Source organism: Notamacropus eugenii, chromosome 6 (genome assembly GCF_028372415.1).
Source record: "Notamacropus eugenii isolate mMacEug1 chromosome 6, mMacEug1.pri_v2, whole genome shotgun sequence".
Classification (NCBI taxonomy): Eukaryota; Metazoa; Chordata; class Mammalia; order Diprotodontia; family Macropodidae; genus Notamacropus; species Notamacropus eugenii.
The window spans coordinates 385,471,937-385,485,980 of NC_092877.1; the positions used below are offsets into that span (position 1 = coordinate 385,471,937).

Below are 14,044 nucleotides of genomic sequence, written 5' to 3' on the forward strand. Positions count from 1 at the left end.
ACTGTTTTGAAATAGGAAGTAATTGCTAAAATCTGACTATTTTCCTACAAAAGTTTGATTCCTTCTCAGGTGGGCCCTCACAATAATTACCTACAAACTCAGCCTGACAGCAGCTTCCATGAATTAGAACTTTAAATTTAAAAAGTCCCTCAGACTGCTGCTGTATTTCCTATGTTTAAAATGTTTGTTTAAGAAGCAAAAATACTTTCCACTGGAGAATAAGAAAGTTCTGTTTTCACATTTATAGAGCTGAGGACTTTTTGTTTTTATTTTTGTTTTGGTTGCACGTAAGTTGAGGTAAGTTATGGTGAAGCTTTTGAACCAGTGTAAGAAAGCATTTAGTGATTTTAATCCTTACTTTGAAACATTTGTTACAATTTTCTTTGCAAAAACTTAAAAGTTTCTCATAATTATATTATCTTGTCATGGAAGACCAAGGGTTATGTAAGTGCTTTTCTACTTTAACAGTTATTTGGACAGCTATGATGTTATTTCAAATTCTTAGCTGAATGTCAATGATTTTCCTAATTGTTAACTTACATATTTTCAAAGGGGGTGATGTGAACATTACAGCACATTGTTCTCCTTGTGCTGGTCAGATACTTCCCTTCGTCAGGTTTTGTTCAGTTTTAAAATAATAAATTCAAAGTAACATGTATGTAAACTTTGATTTGATTTTCGTTTTTTTGGTCTGGACTATGTAAGGGAATCCTGGCGTGGAAAGTCCCTCCACTGATTCAGATCATTAATCTACCTCTAACTATAACATTAGAGTTAACTTGTTGAGGGCTCCGAGAGGTCAGGTGACTTGACCTGGTCACCCTGTCTGGTGTGCAGCACAAGCAGGGCCTGGACTGAGGATTCCACCATACCAAACTTTTCCTCTGCCTCTCCCTCCTTCCTCTTCCTCCTCCGCCCTCCTCTCTCCTTCTGTCTCCTTCTCTCTCCATCTTCCTCTCTTTCCTCCTTCCTCCTCTCCCTCTCTCTTTTCCCTCCTTACTCATATATCTCTACCTAGCTGGCTATCTCTCAATTGACTGATTATTAGCAGAATCTCAACCAGAATTTTTTTGGACTATACTTTTTTGCAGAAAAAAAATTGAAATGGGAAAAATGTTTAACAGATTTATTGAGTTAGCCTCCAGTCAGGATCTGGCCTAGGTCAGCACGTCAGCATTGAACCTTCTTTCCCCCGTGTCTCATGCCATTCATTCTTCTGTCCAGTGAGACTGGTGCGGACTGGTGCCTATGCTCAGTTACCTGAGACAGTTGAACTTGATCCTTCTCCTGTATAGTAGGAGACTGGGCTGACGTTATAGTAGCCTCAGCAATCCAGTCTAACTCATCATTCAGCTCCGGTAGAGACGATAGAAATATATCAGGAGTGCGCCGAGCATCGCATCACTCTTTTTTTATTTTGAACTAACCCCTTGCATTCATTCATTTTCTCTGATGTTGCCAAGGGGAAAAATGGAGCCTCTGCACCAGTCTCAGTTGTACGTGGGCCCTGGTCGGTGTTCATTTTCTTTGCTTGAAACTCTCCATTCCTTCCTGTCTCTCATCTGTCTTTGTTGTGCCCTTTGAGTTAACATTGTTCTCCTCCCCAATTTTCCCCTTCTTATTGTAAACTTGTGGCAGGGCCTGCTTGGTGAGCTCATTATCTTACAGCAGCAAATCCAAGAGCACGAGGAGGAAGTCTGCAGAGCAGCCGGCCAGTCTAACACGAGCTATTCCCAGCAGAAGCGCAAGGTGACGGTCTCAGGGGGCTGCTCAGGGGGCGGCCCACTCTCTCCCTACTAATCAGTCATTCCGTAGGGCCCATCGGAGAGGAAACGAGAGGCGGCCACAGGCAGCAATGTCCGTGATAGAATGGCCGCAGGACAGGAAGGTCCTTGGGGTTGGCACATGGGGAGCGCTAGGCACCCCAGCCTTAAAGAATAAACTTGAGTAGTCCCTGCTGCTGAGTCACTCTCGAGTTCTTAAGAACTGAGTCCTTCATTGGCCTCCTTCAGATTCCTCTTTTGTAAAATGGTCATTGTTATTTTGCTTGGGCTCCAGGGCAGATTTCATTATCTGCATCTGAGCATCTTGTTTTTCCTGTCACAAGTAAAGGCTGTTTCCGTGTGAGGCACAGGTAACAATAAACTGAGGGCCCATTCATCCCCAGGTAGGCAAGGTCAGAGACCTTGCAGAGGTGGGACACAGCATCCAGTAGAATACATTTCCCCTCGATTCTAGCTTTGGATGATAAAGCCATGGCTAATGGCCCTCCTATTCATCGTAAAATGCTGGAGAGCAAGCCTCTTGTTTGATTTCTGTCCTCAAGGTCGGACCCTTGGCTTTTCTCAGTTCAAAGGCTGTGGAGTCAGTTGGAAATGCAGGCTCCGTTTGGGTGAACACTAGAGCTGAAATGGAGAAACAAGCAAAAAACAGGCTGTTTTCACAGAGCTTGTAGTTTTCCACTCAAGTAATGACTCTTGCTTTTCCTGTCGATCCAGAGAAAGTGTCTGTTTTAAATAGCTAAATGCCAGGTCTCATCTTGGGCCCTTGAGGTTGGTCATCACCGGCACATGGCAGACAGTGCTCTCAAAAAGGGCTGCCGCTTTGAGCCCACAGGCTGACAGAAAACTGGGAAAGCCAGTGGTTAGTGCCTTTGTGTGGAGGTCTTCATGCTCTCGCAACACCTAAGCATGTCTTTATATGCAAATGATTTTTGCTGCTGTTGTGACGGAGTTTTTGTTTGTGTTTGGTTTTTTTTTTTTAATGGTTCAGCCAATGCTGCCTCTGAATTTAGAGAGGATTCTATTAACCTAAGATGAGAAGGTAAAAATGTCCTCAGGGGCAGGGAAGGGGGCGGGGTGCAGCTGGTCAGACTTTAGTGATTCTCAGGGTACCTGGAGTAGATCAGTGACCTTTCTGAAAGGCATCATTATTGTTTTCATTTTAGTGGGCGTGGCCCTGAGTGGAGAGAGAAGACCTATAGATCCAGATTTCCATGTGGCTACTAAACCCGTCCATGTCTTACTTTCTTGAACTTTAAGATGAGCGTCAATCCTGGCCTAGTCTGTACATAGTAAGAAAGTATCTCACGTTGACAGAAGTTCCTTCTTTGTGGTTTTAAGTATGTTGTGAAACAGTTCCCTGAGCTCTGATGAGTGGACCAGGACCATTTGTTGGAACCGAGCAGGCGAGCTTAGGGTTCTTTGGGACTCATAGAGCTCCCTTTCATGACTTAATAGTTTACTGCAAGTAACAGATGTGAGGAAAATGTGCCTCTAGTTCTGAGCAGCAGTCAGTGTTAAATAGGTCAGAACTATGAATGAGCTTATTGGACAAGGGGCCCTTTGGTTTTCTATCTCCTGTTTCACTGTAATAGTGGCTTCTGTTAGGAAGAAGTGCTCAGGTCAAGTCCCACTGGGGCAAGGCCAGTAACTGTCTCTTTCAGGCTTAGCTTATCTCTGCCCGGGGTTTCACTCTTCGTCCGTCGGAAGCCTCTGGGATCCAGGCCACTGACGCCCAGTTCTAGTCCCCAGGGCAGTTGGAGGCAGATCATTTTCCCATAAGCTGCAAGGCTGTTTCTGGCCTTGGGGATGGCAGGTAGTTCCCATCCTAGCCAAGCTCTCAGTGCCTTGAAGCAGCAGACAATAGGTTCACCCAGACACTGTCTCCTAGGGACAGCCAGGACATCCTTTGAGAAGTGCTGGCTCCCCTCATCCCACCCAACTTGTGGAACATGAGAGATCTGCTGGCCCAAACCTCCCATTTTACAGAAGAGGAAACTTAGGCCATGACCTTCTAAACCATTTTATCTGGCACAAGGGTGAGGATCCCTGTTTTACAAAATGAGCTGGGGAGTGACTTGCAGCAGCAGGACCACCTCATGTCGATGCCACATCCCTTTCTCCCCCCCTTCCTGGGTGACCCCAGGGAGTGCTGGTGGTAGCCCAGAGTCAAGGAGGTGCGACTGGGTCACTTTGAGCTTCTTTTGGCAGCCCTGGAGAGCAGAGGTCCTTGAGACCTTGGGCTCCTTCACTTCAGAGCCTTAACTGATCATGATCACCCCTGTAACATGTACAGAGTAGTACAGCCTTCTGGGGGAGGGCCCTCAGGTGGGGGAGGGACTGTGGGTCCTTTTAGAGAGTGCCAATCCACTGTCTGAGGGCCCTCTGCTAGTAAGGGGGTAGTCAGAAAGGAGAGGTCCTAAAGCAAGTCCTCTGATTGGCCACTGTATATACCCCATTGCCTCCTGGGGCATAGCGGGTAGGATAGAATCCCCTGGTGTGGCCTCCTATTTTAATTCTAAAGCTGTGGGACTCCAGTGTCCTGGGCATCCGAAGTGACACCTCAGACATCAGGTATTACTGGATGCTCCCTCGACTGAGTTGGGTACTGGGGTCAGAAGCCAGCTGAGTGTAGGAAGCTGCCACCCATGACAGCCTTTCAATCAGCTTTGGTGCCTGTCAATATGAGTCATTAACTTCAGTTCCTCATGAGTCTGTCGGGACCACTGTGAAATAATTCATGGGTGAAAACTTTTACCCCCTCCCGAGCCTCATTCGGGTCCCCCTTTGGGTGCTGGCTCTTCCCTAGGCCTCTTTGCTTCCCCCTACTCTGTTTTAATCCTTTCCTCCATCCTGCCCATCCTGTGTCCACAGACATCACACCACTAACATGTCTTTGGAAATGGGGGAGGAAAACCTCGGAGTGATCCTTTGTAACATCCTGCCCTTTGTGGATCTCAGTCACAGTGGGAGCCTTGTAGGCCGTCAGTGACCCATGGAATGTTATCGAGAGGATGAGTCCAGAGTGGGGCAGGAAGACTCGCTAGGCCCAGCTAAGCCTCAGCAGCATCTTCCAAAATGCAGACAGTCAGGATAGACTTATTGGTCTTTGGTGTTGGTAAAGCAACTGATCGATAGGCGGGCAGAGAGGTCCCGGGAGCCCACTGTCTGGTGGGCACAGGTTTGAGCTTTTCACATGGTCATGAGGCTTGTCATGCTCATTCCAAAGAGCTTTAAGAAGAGTCGAGACTAGCATAGGGAACATCTGGGCTTGGGCGCTTTGTGACGTTGTGCATTTCATAATATTGAAAAGTAACTCCCCACCAGGCTAATGCTTGAAAATCTGGCCTTCCTCTGGTCCTGGGGCACCCCAGAGGCCATAGCTGGGACTAGCCAAGCAGTAGGCTTCCCTTCTGTGTGCAGGCCACATCGGGCTGAGTGTGGCGGCCAGCTCTGTTTCCCATTCGCATTCCTTTCCCTTTGGAATAAGCCTAATCTATATCCCTTCCTCCCCCGGCTCCCAAAAAGATTCAAGTGGGTTCTGATGTTATTATAGGTGACAGACAAGGAGAAAGCGGAGCAGCTTCAAGAAGAGCTCCTTCGAACCCAGGTGAGCTGCCCCCCCCCCCCCCATCAACCCCAGCTACAGGGTCCTGCTGTGATCTGGCTGAAATCTGGGGGGGAGGGGACCCTGGGGCCCAGACCTGGCCCCCCACAGTGACAGCCCTGGACTAGTGGGAAAGCAGAAGGGAGTTAAGTCAGTCAGGCCTTAGGACCTGGTTGGGAGGGAATCACTAATGATAAATGGACAAAGAACCTGGAGCTTTTCCCTCCCATTGCCACCTGTCCTGGCATTTCTAGGGAAAGCCAGTTAGAACCTGCTTACAGCATTTCCTTTCGGAGATGTTGCTTGATGCTGACAAATGAAATTGCTTTTATACAACTCTGCAGGAAAAAGCTTCCAAGCTGACAAATCATTCTTTCCTGAAGGGGTCTTCTCGTCTTTTTAAATAGCTTGTGGCTGGTGGTGGGTGGTTCAGAGGCCTGTGACCCAAACCTTGGCCAACATTTACTGCACAAGCAGGCAGGACAGGCCGAGGACCTTCCCACCACTCACTAGAGGCATCCTTGCCGCTAGCTTGGGAGATGCCAGCTGCTGGCACCCAGCAAGGCTTGGCCGGAGCCCTTGAGCCGCCTCCAGGGTGGCCCTATCATTCAAGGGGTGTGGGGCTAGCAGACAATAGAACTCCCCAGGAGGAAGCCTGAGCCACTGGAAACACAGGCATGTTGCTCCTCACCCTGTCATCCAGGTTGGTTTCTTGGGACAGATTTATTTGGACATTTAGTGCAAGCTTAAACAAAGGACCAGTTGAAACATAGGGAGGAGTTGGAGAGGAAGGAGGGTTGTGGCCAGAAGCAGTGTCTTCAGAATTTCTACAGGAGTCGCCCTGCAGTGGAGCCAGTTCTGCTCTGGGGTGGCCTTGTTTCTGAAATTCCATGGTGCTTTGGGAGAGGCCTGCTGAGCCTTGTGGGCGGCCCTCTGACCCAGAAGGGAGCCTTGCCAGCTGCTCCTGCAGCAAGTAGTCTGAGAGAAGAGGCAGGGCTTGTTCTCATCCAGTCGATCACCGATGATTTTGTGGCAGTCCCTGGGCAAAGTTATGGGGGTGGGAGCGTCTGAAGATTGCGCAGAGTAGGCACAAGTCACTGCTGGTCCAGAGGCCCCTGATCCCATTGGGATTTTTAAATACAAAACGTTTTTCAGCCTGGAATGTTGCATGATGTGATGGGTTTTTCTGGACTTGAAATAACCTTGATATTTAGGGGAATCTGAGTTATTTATCTTAAAATAGTTTTCTTATGAAACTGGATCGGATGAGGAAGACTTTGCTCTGGGACAGGCTCTTCGCAGAACCTTTCTTTCATTTAACACCAGTGTTCATCCCTCACATTGGTGTGTGGTGTTTTCTTGCAGTTGAAGTATCAGAGAATCTTGGAGCGTTTAGAGAAGGAGAACAAGGAGCTAAGAAAACTAGTGTTGCAGAAGGACGACAAAGGCATCCACCAGCGAAACCTCAAGGTGCCCTGAGCCCCACAGTCTGTCCTGGGAGCATCAAGATCCCCGTGTGTTCAGTGTGGCCGAGCCCCTCTGCCTGGTCCTTGGAGAACTTAGTTTTGGGGGAAGGTGATCCCTGCAAGGAAAGTGGTCTTCATGACCTCCATATTGTCAGTGGGTTTCAGTCCTTTGGGGAGTCGTGTGTGATCACTGGGGAGTGCTCCTGAGTCAGGGACAGTATTGAATCTGTGATCGCACTGGGACTGCTGTTCATCTTTTTGCCATTTTGTTCATCGATCCCGTGCTCTCTGTCTGGGGCCCAGGGGGCCTTTCCTCTTACAGTCCTTCTTGTCTTCTGCACTGAAGCCCCCACTGATCACTTGCTCAGGGTGAGAGCAGGGGAAGGGGACTGAGCCCAGCCCTGGGCATGAAAACAGAAAAGCCACAGGGTCCCTGCTCTGAGAGGGAGAGACGATCCCGGGAAGAGGGGCCTCCTGCAGGGCAGTGCATGGGACGGAGGGGTGGCACATAGTAGGCGCTTTTTCATGTATTCACTTGGATCATGCTCCCTTGCTTCTCCCCTTCTTTGGAGTGCTGCCTCCTCTTCCAAGACTTCTCTTTGTAGTGCATTTGTGACAAGCCTCCTTGGCATCTCCTCCCTCGTACCTGGGGCTGCAGCAGAGACAGAGGTGGGGCCAGCTGTGACCTGGGCAGGCTCCGTGACCTGTGCCTGGCTTCAGCAGCTCCCTAGGCCTGACGCCTGGCTCTGCTCACAGGTTCCACTTGCGTTCACCTGAGAACCTTGCTGCATTGAAATGTAGAGCAGTGTGTGGCCCGGAGAGTTAGGAATTTAATCCTCACTGACATCTCTGTTTGTTTTAAAGAAATCTCTAATTGACATGTATTCTGAAGTCCTGGACGTCCTTTCTGACTATGATGCCAGTTATAACACCCAAGATCATCTGCCCCGGGTGAGTAAAGGCACAGAGGTTCGACTTCGCAGCTAAAAATGTACTGATTAACTCAGTAAATATATGTCATCTGCTGTAAGATTCCTCCCTCCAACAAGCCTGTTAGGCAGATGAATTCCTCGGGTAAACTGTCATAATGTCTGTCTTGAAACAACACTGAACAGCCCCAGAATGCCTTGTCTTGCACAGTGCAGTGAAATGACTGAAGGACAGTTTGTCTTCACAGTCACTGACGTGTGTGTGCCTCGCTTCTCTGGAGCACATCTATGGGGTAACATAAGCTATTTGGAAAACAGGCTGTGAAGAAACGATGGCTGTGTCCCATGTGCCTGCCCTGCAGCGGTCTCTGCGGGGCCAGCAGCCTTCCAGGACCTCTCCTGTCCCTGCTTGAGGCCAGTTTCACAAGCTTTGGGATTTGATTTCCCAGCTTGGAGCCATCTAGAAGGATTAGGAGAATGGGTGGGATGCTGCATAGGGGTGGGCCCTCTGCTGATAGCAGCAAAAAGCAATGCTACGTAGCGGACAAGGAGACAGAAAAGGCTTTCTCTGTAGCAGTGGTGGGCCCCGTCCCTCTGTGGATGCAGTTCCGGAGAGGGGAGAACTTGGGGTCCTGATGGTGCCCCCCTCCCATCCCCTACAGCCTGAAGAGAAGGTTAATTCACGCTCACTGACCTCTGTTCATTTCAGACGCATTATAGGAAGATGTATTTCCAAAACTGGCAAATGGAAAGCCATTCCAAAGCTTACAGAGCTTAGCTTCAGTTACTGGAAAATTCATGTGCTCCAGGGCCGCTGTCCCCAGGGGATGGTAGAGAAGCAAGGCTGCCATCCCCCTTCCATTTCACACCACTGGTTCTCAGTGGTAGAGCTAGCATTCAGGAACATGTTTGTCACTAGGAACAGAATCCCTGTATTGGTGGGTGAGGGCCTGCGCTGACTTGGTGACTGATGAGGCAGATTTTAAAAACATCTCAGATCTTGATTAGAAATACTTTTAGGTGTCCCTACTCCCACATTATGTTTGAGGAGTGAGTTGAATCTTACTTGGGTCAAGTATAACCATCCTATTAAGAACAAATTGAATTAAAAGAGGAAAGTTGATCTGAGTATTTTAAGATATCCTTTCTTGAATCCTCCAGAATTTCCACCACCTGTGGTTTGTTACTGCCCCCTGGAGGCAGCTCCTGGTCACCTCACACTTAGGGGGTTGACTTGGCAGGGACTATGGCCAAAGCAGTCTTCTGGTGTTGGAGCACCCCAGAGTGATGTAGGCTGGTCCTCAGAGCAGACTGACCATGCCTGAGTCTATCCTGGAAGCTCTTCCAGCTGAGTAGAGGCTGCCTGAAGACACCCGGGGCTACCTGTGCCACCTTCACCCCCATGAGGCATTGACAGAGGACTCAGGGAAAGTTTGCTATCATCATGGAGCCTGTTCTTGGAGACACTGTCACTGTGTGTTGATTAGTGAAAGCATGATCTGTTCCTTCAGCCGGACTTCCCAGCATCTCAATATAATTAGTGGTGGTATTGGTTGTTTGTGCCAGGTTGTGGTGGTAGGAGACCAGAGTGCTGGGAAGACCAGTGTCTTAGAGATGATCGCCCAAGCTCGGATATTCCCTCGAGGGTCCGGGGAGATGATGACACGCTCCCCCGTCAAGGTGAGTCTTGAGTCCAGGACGTACCCACTTAGCCCAGTCCCCCAAAGCCTGAGTCTGGTTGGAAAATGGGAAATGTTTGCTAAAAGTAGAATTGAGAGGCCCTTTGAAAGCATTCAGATCTCAGAGAATCAAGGTTTTTACCTGTTTTCTTTTTGGCAAAGGCTTCCTCACAGGAATCTGGAATGTGTCAGTTCTTGTGCAGAATTCCCTCACCTTGTCTGGGCACACTGGTCTCTCTTTAAATCCAGATCAGCTTCATTCCTGCACAGCCAAAGAAATGAGATTTTCAGTGTAAAAGAGTGAACCTGGAGGGTTGTACATAACAGTTGGAAAGCTAGAGATGGTGTTTAGAAGCGTCGGCAGTGCCAAAGCTGAAATTCTCCCATCTGCCTTCTCCCTTTGCAGGTCTTCATGACCTCTCAGATAAAGCCTTTTCCCTGGTCCCCCTCCCTGCCTTCTCTGTCCTCTTCAGACCGGGCTCTGCTGCTGGCCCAGGAAAGACACAGCTCTGACCATCTTACTCTAAGAGCAGGGAGCCTTGGGGCCTCCCGTTGTCTCCCTCTTCTCTTTCCAGTTACTTCCTCTCCCAACATCTCAGCTACGTTCCTGGAGCCACACTGGCCTCCCTGCCTGTCTACCATATGTGGTGTTCTGTCTTCCATCTTTGCCCTCCACATATCTGCCTCTTGGAGATCCTTGAGGCTCCTGTCCAATGTGAGGCCTTTCCAGCCCCCCTTCCACCACCAAGTGACTTGTATTTGCCTTGTGCATGTTATGTGTATACGTCCCCACAGATACATCGTGTCCTCCAACTAGATGGTCAGTTCCTTAGGGGGAGGGATTGAGTCCTCTTTTCTTTGTACGGGTAATGACTGGCATAGAGTCATTGGTGGCTGGTCCTGATCGGCCTAAAATGACCAGTAAATGAACCTGGAAGTCTAGCATGTGCTATTTTGGGGATCAGTTACATATTTGCTGAGTTGTCACAATGTGGTGACCCCGTTGTGCCAGGGGCAATGCAGACTTAGGATGTACACAGTCTCTTCCCTGATAGTTTACAAAAATAACAGATTGAATGAACTTGAGGAGCTCGGGCCACTCAACCTCCCCTCCTAGGGAACTGCCTTCAGTGAGCTGCCCAGAGTCATACACAGCTAAAATGTGTCATGGGCAGGATATGAACCAAGAGCTCTCTGACTCCCAAGTTCAGCCTACTGTGTACCAAACATGCTGAGCACGAGGGTACTAAAAGGGAAGAAGACCGTCTCTGAAGTTGGAAATTCCCAGACCTCTCTGTACAAACATGTCTTGGACAACATGGGCTGTCTCAACATTTCTCCTTGTGAGAAGAGAATAAAACCGTGGAAGACTCAGTGGGTGCTGAGTTGTGTATTATCAGCTCTGTTTGAATGATAACTGATTTAGAACATCAACTTTGTCATAATTTCAGGTGACGCTCAGTGAAGGCCCTCACCACGTGGCCCTGTTTAAAGATAGTTCTCGGGAATTTGACCTGACCAAAGAGGAAGATGTAAGTGAAAAAACAAGATATGGATTGCCTGCGGATTACCAGAAACCATTGACTTGTAGCAGGTCTTCTTGAATTGATTCAGTAAAACATTTGCTTGAAAGTTAACTGTGTAAAAACCAGGAGTCATGCTATCTGGTGGGATGGCAGTGTCAGTCAGGCCTGTGTTGCCAAAGAGGAGATTTTCTTACTCTCGTTTGGTTTTTGGTCTAACAGCTTGCGGCATTAAGACGAGAAATAGAGCTCCGAATGAGGAAAAGTGTGAAGGAAGGCTGCACCGTGAGCCCTGAGGTAAGGGGATACCCACCAAGCTCCTGGGCTCGGCATGCCAAAAGACTCCAAAAGGGGTATTTTGCTGGGCTCATTTCCCCTGCTTGTATTATCGGGACTCGGGGACAGTGAGCAGCAGCGTGCATCTGCACAGTCCACAGCTGAGTCAAGTAATTTCATTCTGGTGTCGTTGTGTAGACGATCTCTTTGAACGTCAAAGGGCCTGGACTGCAGAGGATGGTCCTCGTGGACTTGCCAGGAGTCATTAATGTGAGTATACTTTGAGCATGTGGAAGAGTTGTTCTGTGTTTCCAGTATGGAAAAAGTGAGTCACCTTTACAACCTCTTCTTCAAGACGGTGACATCGGGAATGGCTCCTGACACAAAAGAGATGATCTTCAGTATCAGCAAAGCCTACATGCAGAATCCCAATGCCATCATCCTCTGTATTCAAGGTAAATTGAGAGACTCGGGGAGTCATTCACAGCTCTGTCCTTCCCCTTGGCCCCTGCCCAGATTTCCTTTGAGAATACAGAACATGGCATGGAGAGACACAGCCATTCAGGTTATCCTGTGTTCCTTGGGGCAGTCTTGGCTCCCATCCTCTGGGCTGTCCGAGAATCCCTGGCCGATCTTGCCTTAGAGTAGACTCCACGAGAGGCTTGAGGAAGGGGCCCTGGGGCCCCCAGGGTTTTCTTAATTAGCCTGGCCCTCATGGTCATGCATAATAAACCTACCATATTTTGGAAGTAACCAAAAAGATGTTCCTGAAAAGGACAGACCCCAGTCCCATTCGTTCATACCAGGCTAGGGGGGCGGACTTGCAAATCTGGAAGTTAGCAGAAAGAGAATGTCCTTCTTGGAAGGAGTCCTAGAAGTGACGCCTCCTTGCCAAGCCCCCTTCTTCAGCACAGAAAGGCATCTCTTTATTACAAGACGAGGGGGCATCACCCAGTCTTACCCACTCCTGAGAACTGAGGATCTTCACTGCAGACTTCGGGCTTTTTATTGACTGGCAATGATAATTTCATCCCATAAGTACAAGGAAACTATAAAGAAAGAGTGGCTGACATAACCCGGAGGTATGTGTACAGGGGCCTGTCTTACAGGAGCCTGTTGGAGGTTCACGTGGCCCTTGTTCCTTGCAGATGGGTCCGTGGATGCCGAACGCAGCATTGTTACAGACCTGGTCAGTCAGATGGACCCTCATGGCAGAAGGACGATATTTGTGCTGACCAAAGTTGACCTGGCAGAGAAGAACGTGGCCAGCCCCAGCAGGGTAAACACTGGCCCCAGGCCGCTAGCCTCGGCCGTGCCCTAGGGGTGATGAGAGGGAGGAAACAGGTGTTCCCTGATTGAGGGGTGAAATATCCTGCCTGTGAGGGAGGCTAAGGATCCCTGTTGTGAAGGTCACTACACTCTTGGGATAAGCAAGAGCCATTGTGCATCCTGGCACACTCATTGAACTTTGAATGCCACACTTCCAGGGCCTTGTTCCTTAACTGGAGGATATGGTAGACTTGGATGTGCTCTCATTGTACAGAATTGCACTTAGTGCACAGTAGGTCCCTTCTGGCGTAGGCCAGTAGGTGTAGGGCACCTTCTGAAAGCAGCAAGCTGCCCTTCTAAAGATCAAGAACCTGGCCCCCAGGGTAGGAAGCATGGGATGTGGTCGGGTCCACCCTTCATTTCCTTAGAATGTTAGCAGTGTGACATCTCTGGGAAACCTCCTTGCCCTCCTGCCTGCAGGGAAGAACCTGGCCTCCAAACCACGGTCCAGGGCCCTTGTGGGCCCTCACCATCCCAGAGCAGAGGGTTCTAGGGGTCAGTCACAGTGATGACCCACATTCACTTCACAGCAGTCCAAAGAAAGGTAGTTTGTGCCACAAAACATTGGTGTTTAGGCCCAGCAGCCAAATCCAGGCTTGCTCCAGTTCCAAGTCAGATGTCCTGGCCACCCTCCCACCAGACCTAGTACAAGGCTTAGGCTGTTATTCCCATTTCATAGCTGTACGCATTGAGGCTGAATGGACGGTGGTCATTGTATTTAGAACTTCAAGGGCTTAAGCAGGTACCAGTCTAAGCCTTCTGTCCTACATATAAAGAAACTGAGGCCCATAGAGTGGGAGTGACCTGAAGCTTCTCGTTCCAAGTCCATGCCTCTGCAGTCACCCAGTCAGTCATAAAGCATTACTGAAGGCCCTGCTCTGCTCCTGTCACTCCAGCCGCTGGCCTGGCTGGCCCTGGTGGATGAGAGTAGAACCTGGGTTTGCGGACTCCTCATCTGACACCCTTCCGACTGGACCCCACGCTGATTCGTAAAATTTTATGGGCATCCTTCATTTTTACATCAGCTTCATTTCCCCAGCCTTATAACTAAAGAAGGAAAAAGTTCAGCAAAACTAATCCAACATCCTCCCAATTCTGTGTCATGGACAGCACTCCCCACCCACATGCCATGTCTGTAACATGCCTGTGTGTTTCAGCTTGGCCTCCAGAAGAAAATAAGAAACATTTTGGACTTTGACACCATCAGATAAGTGACTGACCCCCGGTTTCTCAGGGGTACTAGCCTAAGACCATAGAATTTTAGCTCTGCCAGGCAGAAATAGAGGCTGGAGGAGCTGAGTAGGTGTCCAGAGCTCACGGTGGGCACAGGTGGAACAGGACAGAATCCACGTGCCCCTGGGGTCTCTGTTGCTGAGGGGGGCCCGCTCCCAGCGGAGGTCCTGGCCCTTCTGCCCTTTGTTATAGAGGCCAGATTTCTAAACTTGGCTTTGCCA

At 49.2% G+C, this 14,044-nt stretch overlaps 1 protein-coding gene across 4 annotated transcripts in view; it reads left to right on the forward strand.

Moving 5' to 3' along the window:
* Positions 1 to 14,044, forward strand: part of OPA1 (OPA1 mitochondrial dynamin like GTPase) — a 64,535-nt gene that overhangs the window by 16,890 nt on the left and 33,601 nt on the right. For 2 of the 4 annotated variants that reach the window (XM_072618885.1, XM_072618886.1), the window contains 10 exons: positions 1,639 to 1,749; positions 5,338 to 5,391; positions 6,754 to 6,858; positions 7,719 to 7,805; positions 9,350 to 9,463; positions 10,914 to 10,994; positions 11,208 to 11,282; positions 11,460 to 11,531; positions 11,617 to 11,716; positions 12,410 to 12,540. In XM_072618885.1, the coding sequence (XP_072474986.1) occupies positions 1,639 to 1,749; positions 5,338 to 5,391; positions 6,754 to 6,858; positions 7,719 to 7,805; positions 9,350 to 9,463; positions 10,914 to 10,994; positions 11,208 to 11,282; positions 11,460 to 11,531; positions 11,617 to 11,716; positions 12,410 to 12,540 (930 nt within the window). The remainder of the gene's footprint in view (positions 1 to 1,638; positions 1,750 to 5,337; positions 5,392 to 6,753; positions 6,859 to 7,718; positions 7,806 to 9,349; positions 9,464 to 10,913; positions 10,995 to 11,207; positions 11,283 to 11,459; positions 11,532 to 11,616; positions 11,717 to 12,409; positions 12,541 to 14,044) is intronic. The other 2 variants (XM_072618888.1, XM_072618887.1) reach the window with 1 other exon arrangement.